The 12,777-nt window shown below is 39.3% G+C and overlaps 1 protein-coding gene across 3 annotated transcripts; it reads left to right on the top strand.

Annotated features, from left to right (window-relative positions):
* The first annotated feature begins 1,483 nt into the window (after positions 1-1,483).
* LOC116189497 lies at positions 1,484-10,977 on the top strand. Of its 3 annotated transcripts, none has more exons than XM_031519182.1 (22): positions 1,484-1,728; positions 1,880-2,398; positions 2,647-2,873; positions 2,980-3,069; positions 3,379-3,513; positions 3,648-3,766; positions 3,979-4,143; positions 4,440-4,545; positions 4,668-4,773; positions 4,864-4,974; positions 6,035-6,198; positions 6,344-6,461; positions 6,558-6,782; positions 7,172-7,362; positions 7,666-7,833; positions 8,556-8,661; positions 8,742-8,879; positions 9,027-9,185; positions 9,288-9,494; positions 9,776-9,970; positions 10,054-10,125; positions 10,347-10,977. In XM_031519182.1, the coding sequence occupies exons 1-22, from the start codon at positions 1,681-1,683 to the stop codon at positions 10,503-10,505; spliced, it is 3,528 nt and encodes a 1,175-aa protein (XP_031375042.1). In that variant the 5' UTR covers positions 1,484-1,680; the 3' UTR covers positions 10,506-10,977. The 3 variants fall into 3 exon arrangements, with proteins under 3 accessions (XP_031375042.1, XP_031375043.1, XP_031375044.1); XM_031519183.1 differs by having other exon boundaries at positions 3,382-3,513; XM_031519184.1 differs by having other exon boundaries at positions 1,880-2,350.
* Positions 10,978-12,777: the final 1,800 nt, after the last annotated feature.

The raw sequence follows: 12,777 nt of genomic DNA on the forward strand, positions 1-12,777 counted from the left end.
CGGGGAGCTAGCTCTGGCTTTAGAGCCACGCTCCCAAGCCATCTAGGGCTCGTGAGCCTCACGGTGGGTTTGCGTTGGGCTTGCGAACCTAGCCCGGGGGTCGCGAGCCCACGATCTCGACGAATCCAAGCTTGGGAGCTTGGGTTCGCAGAGAGAGAAACTCTTTCTGAATCAGCAATGGAAGCTAGGGTTTGAAGGGCTGGGGCGCTGCCTCTCCACCTCGGGTGTTGAAAGCATCGGTGACAAGGGGTTGCTGGATCTGCAGGAGGTGGAGAAGGTGCTAAGCGATGTCAAGGCAGATGACGTGGGGGTTGCAAGCCATGGGTTCGTGCGGTGGTTCGTGCTTTGGTTCGTTGAGACCCCTGGCTTGCAAGCCATGGGTTCGTGCGGTGGCTCGTGCGGACGTTCGTCGAGGACGGGCGACGGTGCGACTACGATGGAGCGGCGACGGAAATCGAGAGTTTCTGCTGGAAGAAAAGCTCGATGGCATTACGTTGTAATAACTCAAGAAAGTTGAGGGAGTTTTTGATTTTTCACACTAATTCCGGATGTTGAATGTCCATTCCGGACATTCATGGGAGGCATGCGAATTTTGTATGCAAGCCAGATAGATCCCCCAACCCGGATTAGCTATTTCGCATTCTCATGAACTAAATGTCGGAATGAGCATTCCGTACGAAAAATGTATTTTATTTCTTGCTATTTCCTGCGAACCAAACATGCCCTTAGGATTATGTTTTTAATTTTTATATTTATTTTTGGGTGAATTTTTAATTTTTAATGTTGACTGTGATGATTTGCCCCGATTGTGTTGCATTGAGTTTTTTTTAGCCATTACTTTTTTATTTTTTATTGGCCAAGTTTTAGTCTTTATTTAATCGATTAATTGTTGCTATTTTTTTTTCAATTTTCAAAACCATAATTGTTTTTCGTAAAATTTTTGTGCACTAAGTCAGTCGGTTTTGTCTGAAAATGTTATGACTCGAAGATTGATTAATTATCGTGTTCCCCATTATCGTCAAAAAGATGTGTGATAAAAAATATAAAAAATAAAAATATGAGCCGGTGAATCTTCATGTTATAAATATATGAACATGTGTCCGATTCAGATTTTATCTATTAAAATCTAACGATTGAAATAAAAAACAATCGTAGTAGTTGTTTTTGTTAATCAACCGTTATAGAATCTCCAATAAAATATTATGGTATATTACACTAATAGCTCCTAGGATAAGCTGACATACTTTTGAATGATTTATAAAAGAAACTTATTAGAAACTTCCTCAGTATTTATAAATATAAAAATTTCCAACGGAATCTTGTGAATATAGAAGTTTTCTCCTTTTTTTTTGGTAAATATAGAAGTTTTCTTTTCTTTTCTTTTTCCCCAGTGTCCCTGGAAAGTTTTCTTTAATATATATTATATACCACCGAAAAATTTCCTATAATATATATCTGTATGCGTATGCTATAGTCAATTGTTATCAAGGGATCTTCAGAAAACTAGCCGTTACTTAGAAACTCTCCCCTCGACGCTCCTCTCTCTCTCTCTCTCCCCCTTTCTTTCTTTCTCTCCCCTTTCTTTCTTCTTCTTCTTCTTCTTCGGCGTCACTCAGCTCTGTCTCTCTCTCTCTCTCTCTCTCTCTCTCTGTCAGTTGCAAATCATCTGAATCCGAAGAGATGTTCACGGATGGCTTGGACGAGACTGCAATCAACTGGGTCAAGCAGGTACAATTCACTGATGCACTCTTTTACTTTGGCAACTCCTCGATGAAGATCAAGAACTGATCAGGAGCTGAGAGTTTCATGTGACGGTGCTTCCGCTCCCCATTGGCTCACCAAGCTCCTACTTTTTTTTCTCTCATTGAACATCTTGCAGGGATCGGGAGCACAGGAACCCCGAGTTCGATCCCCTCTTGCGGAGAAATTGACCGATGACCCACACCAGTTCCCAAGATCCCCTCTCGGATACAGCCCCAGCAGCTTCATGTCCGCTCGCGTTTTGCCTCCGTTGAGATTCCGCTCGGGCCTGCTCACGCCTCACAGCCTAGTCGATGAGGATGAGTACGGGAATGACTCTGAGAGCGTGGCCTCGGTACCCGATGACACGGACATGGACTGCAGCTACAGTGAAGGAGAAGAAGAGGAAGATTCTCTCCAGAAGCCGACCGGATACAACATGCTCGGTGATATGCCTGGGAGGACCTCAAAGTCTGCTGCTGGGACTCTGAACAGAGGACTGGGCATGGAGAATCTCAGGGTCGAGGTGCCAAAGGAAATGCGAAGATTCACAACAGGGGGCGATTTCGCGCTCAAGAAATGTCAATCGAATAAGCTACCTTCCGGGCCCGTAAGCGTCCACACGGTCTGGGATCGAGTCCTTCCACGCAATATGGGAGTAAGGATATATATGATTTTATTTCGTCAAACGGGGATCCAAAGATACAAATTTTCCTCCTCTTGGGTCTTCAAATTGCAGCAATCAAGGCACATATGTTATGTCTAGCTGTACTTTAAGGTGTTCTTCTGATTGGGTTCCAATGTTTTTGAATGGCGCGTTGGTTTTACCCCATGAAGATGGAAACCTGAACTTGTTCCCTGATAACTAGCATAGCAAGTGATTCTCGATTATGATGGCTTCGTCAGGTTACCGGGAGAGATGAATTGGACCTAGGGACTCCCAGTGCGCCACCTATCATGGATGTTAGGAATGACGAGGATAGCCTTGGAACTGAAATCGAGCAGGAGAAACAATGCAGGAGTTCTGAAAGAACCAGCTACGAGCCTTCTGCGTCGAGAAAGTCAGTGAGTTTTGAAGATGGGGTCAAGTGTTCAACAATTGAATCACTGGGAGATGCCGAGACTGGAGAAAGGTATCATGTCTACATAAAATCTGAAAACTCAGGATTTATGTAGCCTTTCTGCTCTTTTCTGCATGTGGACATGCTAACTAAACTCACTCTCTATAACGAGATGCAGGATAAGCAAAATAGATAATGCTGAAAAGGAAGTAGAGGTCCCTCACTGCCAAACCAACTCCCTGGATCATTCTCCTTATTATACTACCAGGTGAGAGTTTCCTCGAGGTCTGTTGATATTGTGTGGTGATCAAACAAACCAAGTCTGTCATGAGATTTTCAGTTTTCTTGAGTAAAATTTGATTATTTTCCTTACTTCTCCCAACCGCTCAGTTTTAACTCTGTCTTGGTTCTGCCCCTACTGCACTTTTCTCCCTTTTACAAGATCACGGTCACTTCCTTTGTTCAATCCAATTCAAATGTGATTGTTTTCTGAAATATTCTTTTTGCCCAGTTAAGATTGAGCATGCCAGTCCGTGTTGCTTATTTTGTGATGGCCTTTCCTTTTGTTTTCCTGCAGCAGTCAATATGCTTGGCAAACGCTCATAGCCTATGATGCATGTATTCGCTTATGCCTACATGCATGGGCAAGGGGCTGCACAGAAGCACCCGAGTTTCTTCGTGATGAATGCCTGATCCTCCGCAATGCCTTTGGGTAGGTAACTCTTTTGGATTTATGCTGGCTAAACCTCAATCTAATAAGTTATTTCTGTTGTGTCTCAAATTGCATTGCAACTTCTTCAATATTGGAAGTGTTTCCTTTTTTCATCTTTAAATAAATTTATGTAGGCTGCAGAAGTTTTTGTTGCATCCACGGAATGTAAAGCCAAGAGAAGGGAAAGCCACTAAGAGTACGGAATCTTGCCCTCTAAAAACAAAGAAGGTCGTTGGAAAGATAAGAGTGGAAGGTATGAATTTCATTTTTCAGCTGCCGCAACACTTACGAAATGTTTGTCGTGAATATATGAGGTTCAGCTAATGTCAGATAGACAAATAAAAGGTTCTCACTTCAAGGTGTGATGGAGTCTAAATTTTGTTTGCTACAGATCTTCAAATTTAAAACTATGTTATGTAGGTATAATTATGTATGTAGATTAACATGTAATTTTTGCAAGTACAGTCAGGAGACTTCGAGTAGTTCCAAGGAGGAAGCTGAAAAACACATTTTCCCAGCGAAGTGCAATGTATATGCAACTTGGAGCAGAGTACATTAGACATGTGTCTTCAGCCATGAAAACTGGCTTAAGTTCCTTGAAAGTAGCCACACCCATTGTGACACCTCAAGGTTTGTTTCACATATAAAATAAATCTTTTTTTCTCCCTTTCTTCCTGGTTGTATATGTGAAAATAAGATTGTTCCAGTGCTTGTATTGACTTTATATTGTATGTGCTCAAAGGAGTACATGGACAACCAATGGATTAAGTGAATTGTCAGTGTAGATGATTGGGTTTTCATATGTGACACTTGTATAATTGTGCAGTATTCGTGAAAAAGATGTGATGCAAGCTGTTTGATCAAGCAATTCCTACATTTTCGCCATTATTGAGTGTCTAAATTATTTTTTCTCCTCCTCTTTTTAGAGCCACTTTTATGTCTATTTCAACTAAAGAGTACTGCAGAAGATCCTCAAGTCGAGACTAGTTCTGCAATCTGCTTGCACCCTGGATGTGGTGATTATCATGTATTGTAAGTTGCTGTTTCTTCTTTGAACTATATAAGATCTTTTATATATGAAATTAAATTGTTATGCTGAATCAATATTAACCTTCCATCTTTACTTCATGGGCTCTATGGTTTGTGGATTTTAGTTTCCCAGAGAGTCAGGGGGATGCACTTCTGGTGGAAGTCCAAGATAAAAATAAATCAATTCAGGGTCGAGCTACAATTGCAATTTCTTCATTGACTGACAATCCTGTATGTATCTATATGCATATTCAATGAAGATGTTACATGTATTTTTTTCCATTCAATTGTTAACATAAAATTGATCAATGATGCCTGCAGAATGACAAAATACGGTGGTGGCCAATATATCATGATGATAATGAATGTGTAGGGAAGATTCAACTTTGTATCACTACTGCAATTACATCAGATGAAAACCATAACATAAAGGTTCGTATTTCTTGGAGTTCTCTTAACAAATATTGCAACTCAGTTGTTGACTGTATGTTCGTCTTTTATCTTTTTTCCCATAGACAGTCTTTTATCTTTTTATTCAGTCATTGCAGTTCACTATTATGGGTGAAATAACTGGGTCAAGTCAAAGGGTCCAATTTACTGCTGCCAATATGATGGCAATTTAAGTTATGGCATTGTATCTCTAAATTTTCAGGTTTGGATTTACTTGTTACGAGTCTGAGGTAATTGTTAGCATAGCTTCTGGAGCTGTTAAGCTTTGTGATCATATGTACAATAGGGGATCAACGGGCCCAACTTAATTTGAATTTATACAAAACACATAATGTTGTAAATTTACTGAAAAAGCATCTGGACTCATTCCGTATTTGGTTTTTTTAACATCCAGACCAAGAAGGTTCCAGTTTCCTGTTGGCCATTCTAGCCTGATTGAAGCTTCTGCTAGTAGTTCTATTATTTACTAGTGTTGTGGCAGTTGAATGTGGCAGAAAGTGATTGCAGTGTCATGTGTAATGTCATTCACCGACTACAATGCCAAGATTAGAGTAAGAGACACAGGACTTATGTAGAACCTACTGATGTAGAACCTGCTTTTGATGAGAAGAGGGATATTTGAAGAAGTATAAGCTGTATACTTGCTGTAGAATAATTTGAAAGAATTACGTGCATTAAGAATGATCACCTACCATTTTGCTAAGATAAGATAGATAACGCAACGACAAGGAATTATCTTAGATAGGAAGAACTGGGAAAAATTGAAGTGACAGTGATGTGAGGAACTTCAAACACATTGCTGGAGCATCTTGAAGAAGATGATAATTCCTTTTCTCCTCTTGACATATGTTCTCTATACTAGGAAGTTAAGCTGAGGTACATGAGAAAAATACCCAGGATGTTGCTTTCTTAGAATTGAATATGCATAGTTGCCCTTTTAATTACAACAGAGTCAGAAAGTTGCTGCAGGAAATTTCTATTTATTGCAGTATGTTGTACTTACAGGAATTTCACTTAAATTTAAATTCTTAATGTGCTACAGAGTGGACCGGTTGTCGAAACTTTGGCTTATGATTTACTGCTGGATGCTGCCTTGCGGGCACAGCATTTTCATTCTCGAAACTTGCGGTTGCATGGACACTGGAAGTGGTTGTTGGCAGAATTCGCAAATTACTATGAAGTTTCAGATTCGTATACTAAGCTAAGGTGACAATTCACTTTAGAAAGATTATATTATGCTCTCTTATTTTAGATTGTAGCTATTATAGGAATTATTCTTGTACAAGAGAGAACAATAGCAAAAACAAATGTAAGAGTCTTCTTTGCTAAGTTTCTGCCTTTCTTCCTGTAGATATCTTTCGCAAGTGATGAATGTGGCAATTCCAACAAAGGACTGCTTGGAGCTTGTGAACGAGTTACTTATACCAATTTTAAAGGCTAAAAGTGAGAAAAGTCTAACAAGACAGGAGGTATGCATTTTCAAAGTATGCTATATATTCAAGCATCAGAAAACACGTCATAAATGATTTGAAGCTCATAAATTTTATATTCTTGCCTTATTGCAGAAATGCATCCTCTTAGATTGTGAAACCCAAATAGAGAGCCTCTTAGCTAGTGTTTTTGAGAACTACAAATCACTTGATGAAAGCTCAGCAACAGGGCTGTCATCATTGTTAGGACCAATTCAAGACTATGCAGCACCAGCTCTAGCTCCTGCTGTTCAAGTGTTTACCATTCTTCACGACATACTTGCTCCAGATGCACAAACTATGTTGCGAAACTACTTGCAGGTTAGATCAGTTGATTTCTTTCCATATTGCAGATGATTGCAATAAAGCTTATTCAGAAGAGAAATGATCCCGAGAGCTGAAACTAGTTAGAGAAGTCACGTTGTAAATGCATGTTAAGCACATGGTAGCATTCCTTTTTGAGTGAAAACCTGCTTTTACATGTGCAGACTAAATAGAAAAACTAGCAGAAATAGAAAAAGTTTAGGGAAAAGCTACAAACTATTTATTTTTGAGTACTTGAGCGACTTGTTTTTGTTTAAGCATCCATTTACCTGGAGATTAAGTTGGTATAATCTTTGTTATGTATAAATCCAAACAGGCATCAGTTGCCTACCTGTATCTTTCAAAGTCCCACTAGATTGTCAGTCTTTCTCTTCACCTATGAACAGAGAGCAGCGAAGAAAAGGTGCAGGAAGCATATGTTGGAGACAGATGAATTCTTATCGAGCAACTCAGAAAGTTTTCATGGGGATCAGATAACCATGTCCACTGCATATCTAAAGATGAGGAATCTTTGCATCAATCTAAGCAATGAAATTCAAGCAGACATCGAGATTCACAATCAAGACATACTTCCAAGGTACCGCTATTTTTCTTCAACTGATGAATATTTAAATGCTTTCCAAGCCATTAAGAGCTTCATCTGTGAGAAAAAGTTGCTTTCATGTCCTCTGAAATACTTTCCTTTGGCTGCTTGTGGTTATAATACAAAAACAATGTTTGTAACAGGAGCGTCAACTAGGACGTGCTTTCTTTGACTTGGGCTCTAGATTTCATACTTTGAATATACTCCTTGATTCATCTTTTCATCAATCACCTAATTCAACGAAGCGCAATATATACCTTTTTCTGTAAAGTTTCTAACGTTTCTGCTCATGTCCAGTTCAATTGACCTATCAAACATCACAGCTACTGTATACAGCACTGAGCTGTGTGGCAGGCTTCGAGCTTTTCTTGCGGCATGGCCACCTTCCAGCCCGCTTCCACATGTAAACGAACTCTTAAAGGCAACTGCAGATTTTGAGAGAGATCTTGCCTCCTGGAATATCAGGTTTGCCAAAATAAACCTTTACTTTTTTTTTTTTATCAGTTTCTTCTTTTCTTTACTTTCCAAAAATCTAGTTTCTGTACATTGTTTTTCACTCTAGAAAACGGAAATTAAGTGGGAAAAGATTAGTTGGGATCATTCTTTACTCGATGTGTTAGTTTCATAAAATGTATTGAAAATCTTGCACCCTTTTCTTGATTGATTTAATCTTTCAAAATTGAATCCTCTTTTTCAAGATAATATTTCGTTTTCTTTTTCAGGTTTGTATCTTATCTTTACTTTGTTTAGCATTTTTATGTCATTATCCCTTAGCATAATGAACACTTAAGGAATTACTTATTGCACAAACTGAATAATTCTAATATGGACTTCTTTTACAATATTATCTAGACTGAAACCACATTACAAGCTATAGAATATAAAATCTTTCATATTTTGATCTCCTCTTTCATTGTATCAGGTTGGCATAGTACACGCTATCTATCTAACAATTGTGGAAAATATTGTGTCAATTTCAACACTATAGTGGCACATTTGATACAAGGAAATGGAAACAGTTCTATATGGAATCATATGAGAATCTTACTAAATCCTACTTGGCATCATTTTATATGAAAATCCATACTCTTTACCAGCTCCAGACTAAGTTTTGAATTTACCTTTCATAAAGCTAGTTTGAGCACCTGTTATATTTCTCCTAACCTGTTCCTTCTGCCGAACTTCAGCCAAGTGGAGGATGGGGTTGACTCAAGGAATCTGTTTGATTGCTATATATTGGTGTGGGTACAGGATATGCAACTTAATTTGCTGGATCTCTGCAAATCAGAAAAGGTAATCCTTCTCACTGATTCGGAATACTATGATCCTTCCATCAATCAGTTTGCTTCAATTCAATACTACTCTCTATGCAGGTGCCTTATTCTGGAATGGTGGCAAATCATCTGACCTCACCATTTGCTGAGGAGTTATATGAGAAATTGAAGAGTTCTCTTATGGAGTATGAAGTGGTCATAAATCATTGGCCCCAGTACACGCTTATTTTGGAAAATGTAAGTTCCAGTTTTGAATTTCTTGTCGAAAAGAATTGTTGAAATTCTTTTTTCGTCCAAGTATTTTAGGCGAAGATCCAAACTGGAACTCGCAGAGGCGTACTTTATCTTATTTCATAACGTCTGAAGTTCTTCGTTTGGACATAGGCTGTGGCAGATGTGGAACGTGCAATTATAAAATCACTGGAGAAGCAATACAATGATATTTTGGATCCATTGAAAGACAGCATTCCTAAGAGGCTCAATATGCAAGTCCAAAAGCTGACGAGAAGACAATCAGCAGCTGTGTACTCAGTTCCTGGTCAAGTAAGTCCAGCTTATCAAGCCTCCTCATAGCTCCAGTTGAAGATTCTGCTAATAAAAATTCGACCCAATTAATCCATCAATGTTTGATTTTCCTGCTGACAGTTGGGTACCTTCCTATGCACTATCAAGAGAATACTTGATGTCCTTCACTGTAAATTGGAGGACATTTTGAAGTGTTGGGCATCCTACTTACCTGTAACCGGAGATAAGAAATCTCTTTTTGGGGAACAAATGAATGGAATCAATGTTCTTCTTCGAACGAAGTACAAAACGTACTTGCAAGCCACTGTAGCAAAGCTTGTCGGCAATGTAAGTTCCATCCAGAATTGCTTTTCTAATATGCTGCCACGAAAGATTCCTTTGGGAAGACTAAACATAGCACTCGCAATCCTTTGACAGTTGGTGTGCCTTTTGCAATTGGCAAGTATGACTGCCTCAGTAAAAGGAATTTTACATAAACCATGTTTAGCAACGAGAAGAACAGTTTAAATCTACTAAAGAAAAAGAATAATCTGAGTTGACTAATTCTCACTGTTGTGCACATTTTTCGCCGGATGAAAATTATGAAACTAATAGGCAATGTCTTGCAGCTGCAAGCTAATCGGCTCACGCGACTTAAGAAGATACTGGAGGAAACAAAAGAAGAGGATGGGGAGGCTGAGGTACGTGAAAGGATGCAACACCTGACATTGCAGCTGGTTGACTCCATCTCGAACTTGCATGAGGTCTTTTCAAGCCAAATATTTGTGGCTATTTGCCGTGGATTGTGGGACCGGATGGGTCAGGTCAGTTGAGTGAAACATTTTAATTTAGAGAAAACACTTTTGCCTGACTCTCATATACTGAAATCTGTGATGATCTTTGTTAGATTGTTCTCAAGTTCCTTGAAGGTAGAAAAGAAAACCGAGTACGGTATAATGGATCTTACTATGCTCTCGGGGTAAGTAACTTCTGCTGACATCTTTTTTATACCACGGTCTGTGCCTTCCCATATTTGTTGTTGTCTCCAACATCACTGAAATTTTGGCTGCGGTCCATTTACGAGAGTTTCTGTCATGACAAGCAAATTTAACTGGCAAGAAATAATCTACTAAGGAGCCTTTTGAACACTCTCTGCTAACTCTGTCCTCTAAATCTATTCCTTTCCTTTCTATTCCACAGATATTGGATGATACATTTGCCTCTCAAATGCAACGGCTACAAGGAAATGCACTGCAAGAGAAGGACCTTGAGCCGCCTAGGTCGGTGATCGAAGCTCGATCAATTCTCAGCAGAGACACAGCGAATGCTAATGACCCGTCAACCTTCTTCTATGTTTAGTCTGCCCTTATTCCATCTTCTGGGGGGCCATATTCTTTGTTCATACACATACACACACACACACGCAATTATATTATGTATGATCATGTTATAATCATATATTCGTTTCATCATTGCCCATGTATAATTTAGCAGAGGCATACAGTGTAAAAGGGTCATCTATCATTTGTTCCAGTTCTTGTGAAGCAGCAGCACTATTATTGTATATCATTGGTGCCGTGTAATAAGCTTGTTCAGTTTTTCCCCACCTTTCTTGGATCATGCATGTTTCAATGTTAGATGATTCAATGTCGCTCATTCAAGAGCAAGTGGGAAGATCTGAAACAAGGATGGGCACCCTTAAGCGGAAACTTCAGTTTCTACAGCTTATCAATACCAGATGGAACTATTTTTTGTATATTTCATCTATATGCCAGTGCTCCGAAAAAGTGCCTGTTGTGTACTAATCTAAAGGTTCTCGATTCGATTGTAATGGTTTTGAATATAAAGGTTCCTGATTCGATTGTAATGGTTTTGAATATAGTAAGTTGTTCATATTTTATTTATGTCCTATGCTAAAACGAGTGCCCATCGTGTACTTACTAATCGAGATGTTCTTGCTTTGATTCCATTTCGAATGTATTAAGGGTGCGTTTGGTTGAACTAAATAACTGACAATGCGGATGCCCATGAGAATCCACACTGCCACTCATCTGGCAATTCAAATTCCCACCCAACTGGGAATCTCAATTTTTTTTTTTAAAACAAAATTGCCATGTTACCCTAGCTCTACATTTACCTCACGTATCACCAGCTCCTTGGCGTGGGCGACTCCTCCCTCCTGGGGCTGAATTATGGGGTAGCTTGTGTTAAAAGTTGATATCTGTAGTGGGGAAGAGGAAGTGAAAGCATGGAGTAGTCGATTTAGATATGTAATCGAGCTTATGAATTAATCGATATGCCGTATGCAGGGCCAATTTTCTTCCTTATAGGAGATTTCTTGGTTGTGAGAGCTTATAAAGGTCCCTTGATAATATGAAGCTTCCTCCTCTCGGTGTTCTGTTTTGGACAATATCGAGATGATGCAATCTACAATCAGTTGTCTGGCAGCAATTACAAGAGATGCCGTTGATAGAGACAGTTGAATTGGAGTAGTCTTTTTCTCCTCGACTGCATCCTTGGATCTCATGATTTGGTCATTCTCTGATGTAAACCAATCTCCCTCAAATCTGACCTTCCAGGTTTATCAACGAACTTGGGCATTAATATGCTATTAATCTGACCTCGTATGCTCTTGGGGATTAATATGCTATTATGGTATTATGTTTTTGACTAATCTGTGTCATCGGAGCATATAATAATAGCTTTTAGCTGACATGGAATTTGACAAACTGTGTCATTGGAGCATATAATAATAGTTTTAGCTGACGTGAAATTTGATAATGAAGTCCATGTTATAAGATGGACGAGCAGGCAGACAACAAATTAACCAAAAAAAAAAAAGACTTGGTGGCAAAATGAACAAAGACGACAAAGGTTTGGACGAGCTTGAAGGTTAGAAGAGGTGTTTTGGTGAATATACACTAATTTTCCGATAATCTTCTTTTTTGTACCAAACAAAACTAATGTGGATTACTGCAAGATTTCCAACCTATACCAAACATGACAATGCAGCGTTTCCAGTAATTTAAAAAATAAGAATCTATCTTTTTGGGAAGCTGGATTTCCAATAATCTTAAATGGTAATATACGAAACGCACACTAAGCATGTATTCGATAACACAAAATAAGTGCTGAATTTAATTATTTAATACTTAATGAAATTAAGCTTGTTTGATAGACGCTAAAAAAATGACTTGACTTAGTAGACTTAAATGAAAATGATATGGTCATTCTCTCTTTTTTTTTTTTTCACTGATTCGCTCAGTGGGGTCTTTTTCACATTTATCACACCGATGACCTCAGACTTTTTCTTTGTTTTCAAACCAATCCACCCCTCGAAACCCAAACCCCGATAGAGAGAGAAAGGGGAGAGGCGACTAGTGACCCCCCACCGACACACCTTGCCGCCATCGATTCCGAGCGGTGGTGGTTCACCAATTGTCGGCCACCACTCGAGCAAGGTGACCTGGGTCCTGTGACCTCGATGGAAGGGTGGTGGCCATCTATTGGGCCACCACCATCGGGATTTTTCCATATCTCCTCCCTCTCTCTCTCTCCGGAGAGAGGGACGAGCTCGCCGGCGACCTCATCTATGGCAGTGGTGGCCAGCGAATGAGCCACCACCGCCTCC

The sequence above is a fragment of the Punica granatum genome, chromosome 8 (genome assembly GCF_007655135.1).
Source record: "Punica granatum isolate Tunisia-2019 chromosome 8, ASM765513v2, whole genome shotgun sequence".
In the NCBI taxonomy this organism is placed as follows: domain Eukaryota; kingdom Viridiplantae; phylum Streptophyta; class Magnoliopsida; order Myrtales; family Lythraceae; genus Punica; species Punica granatum.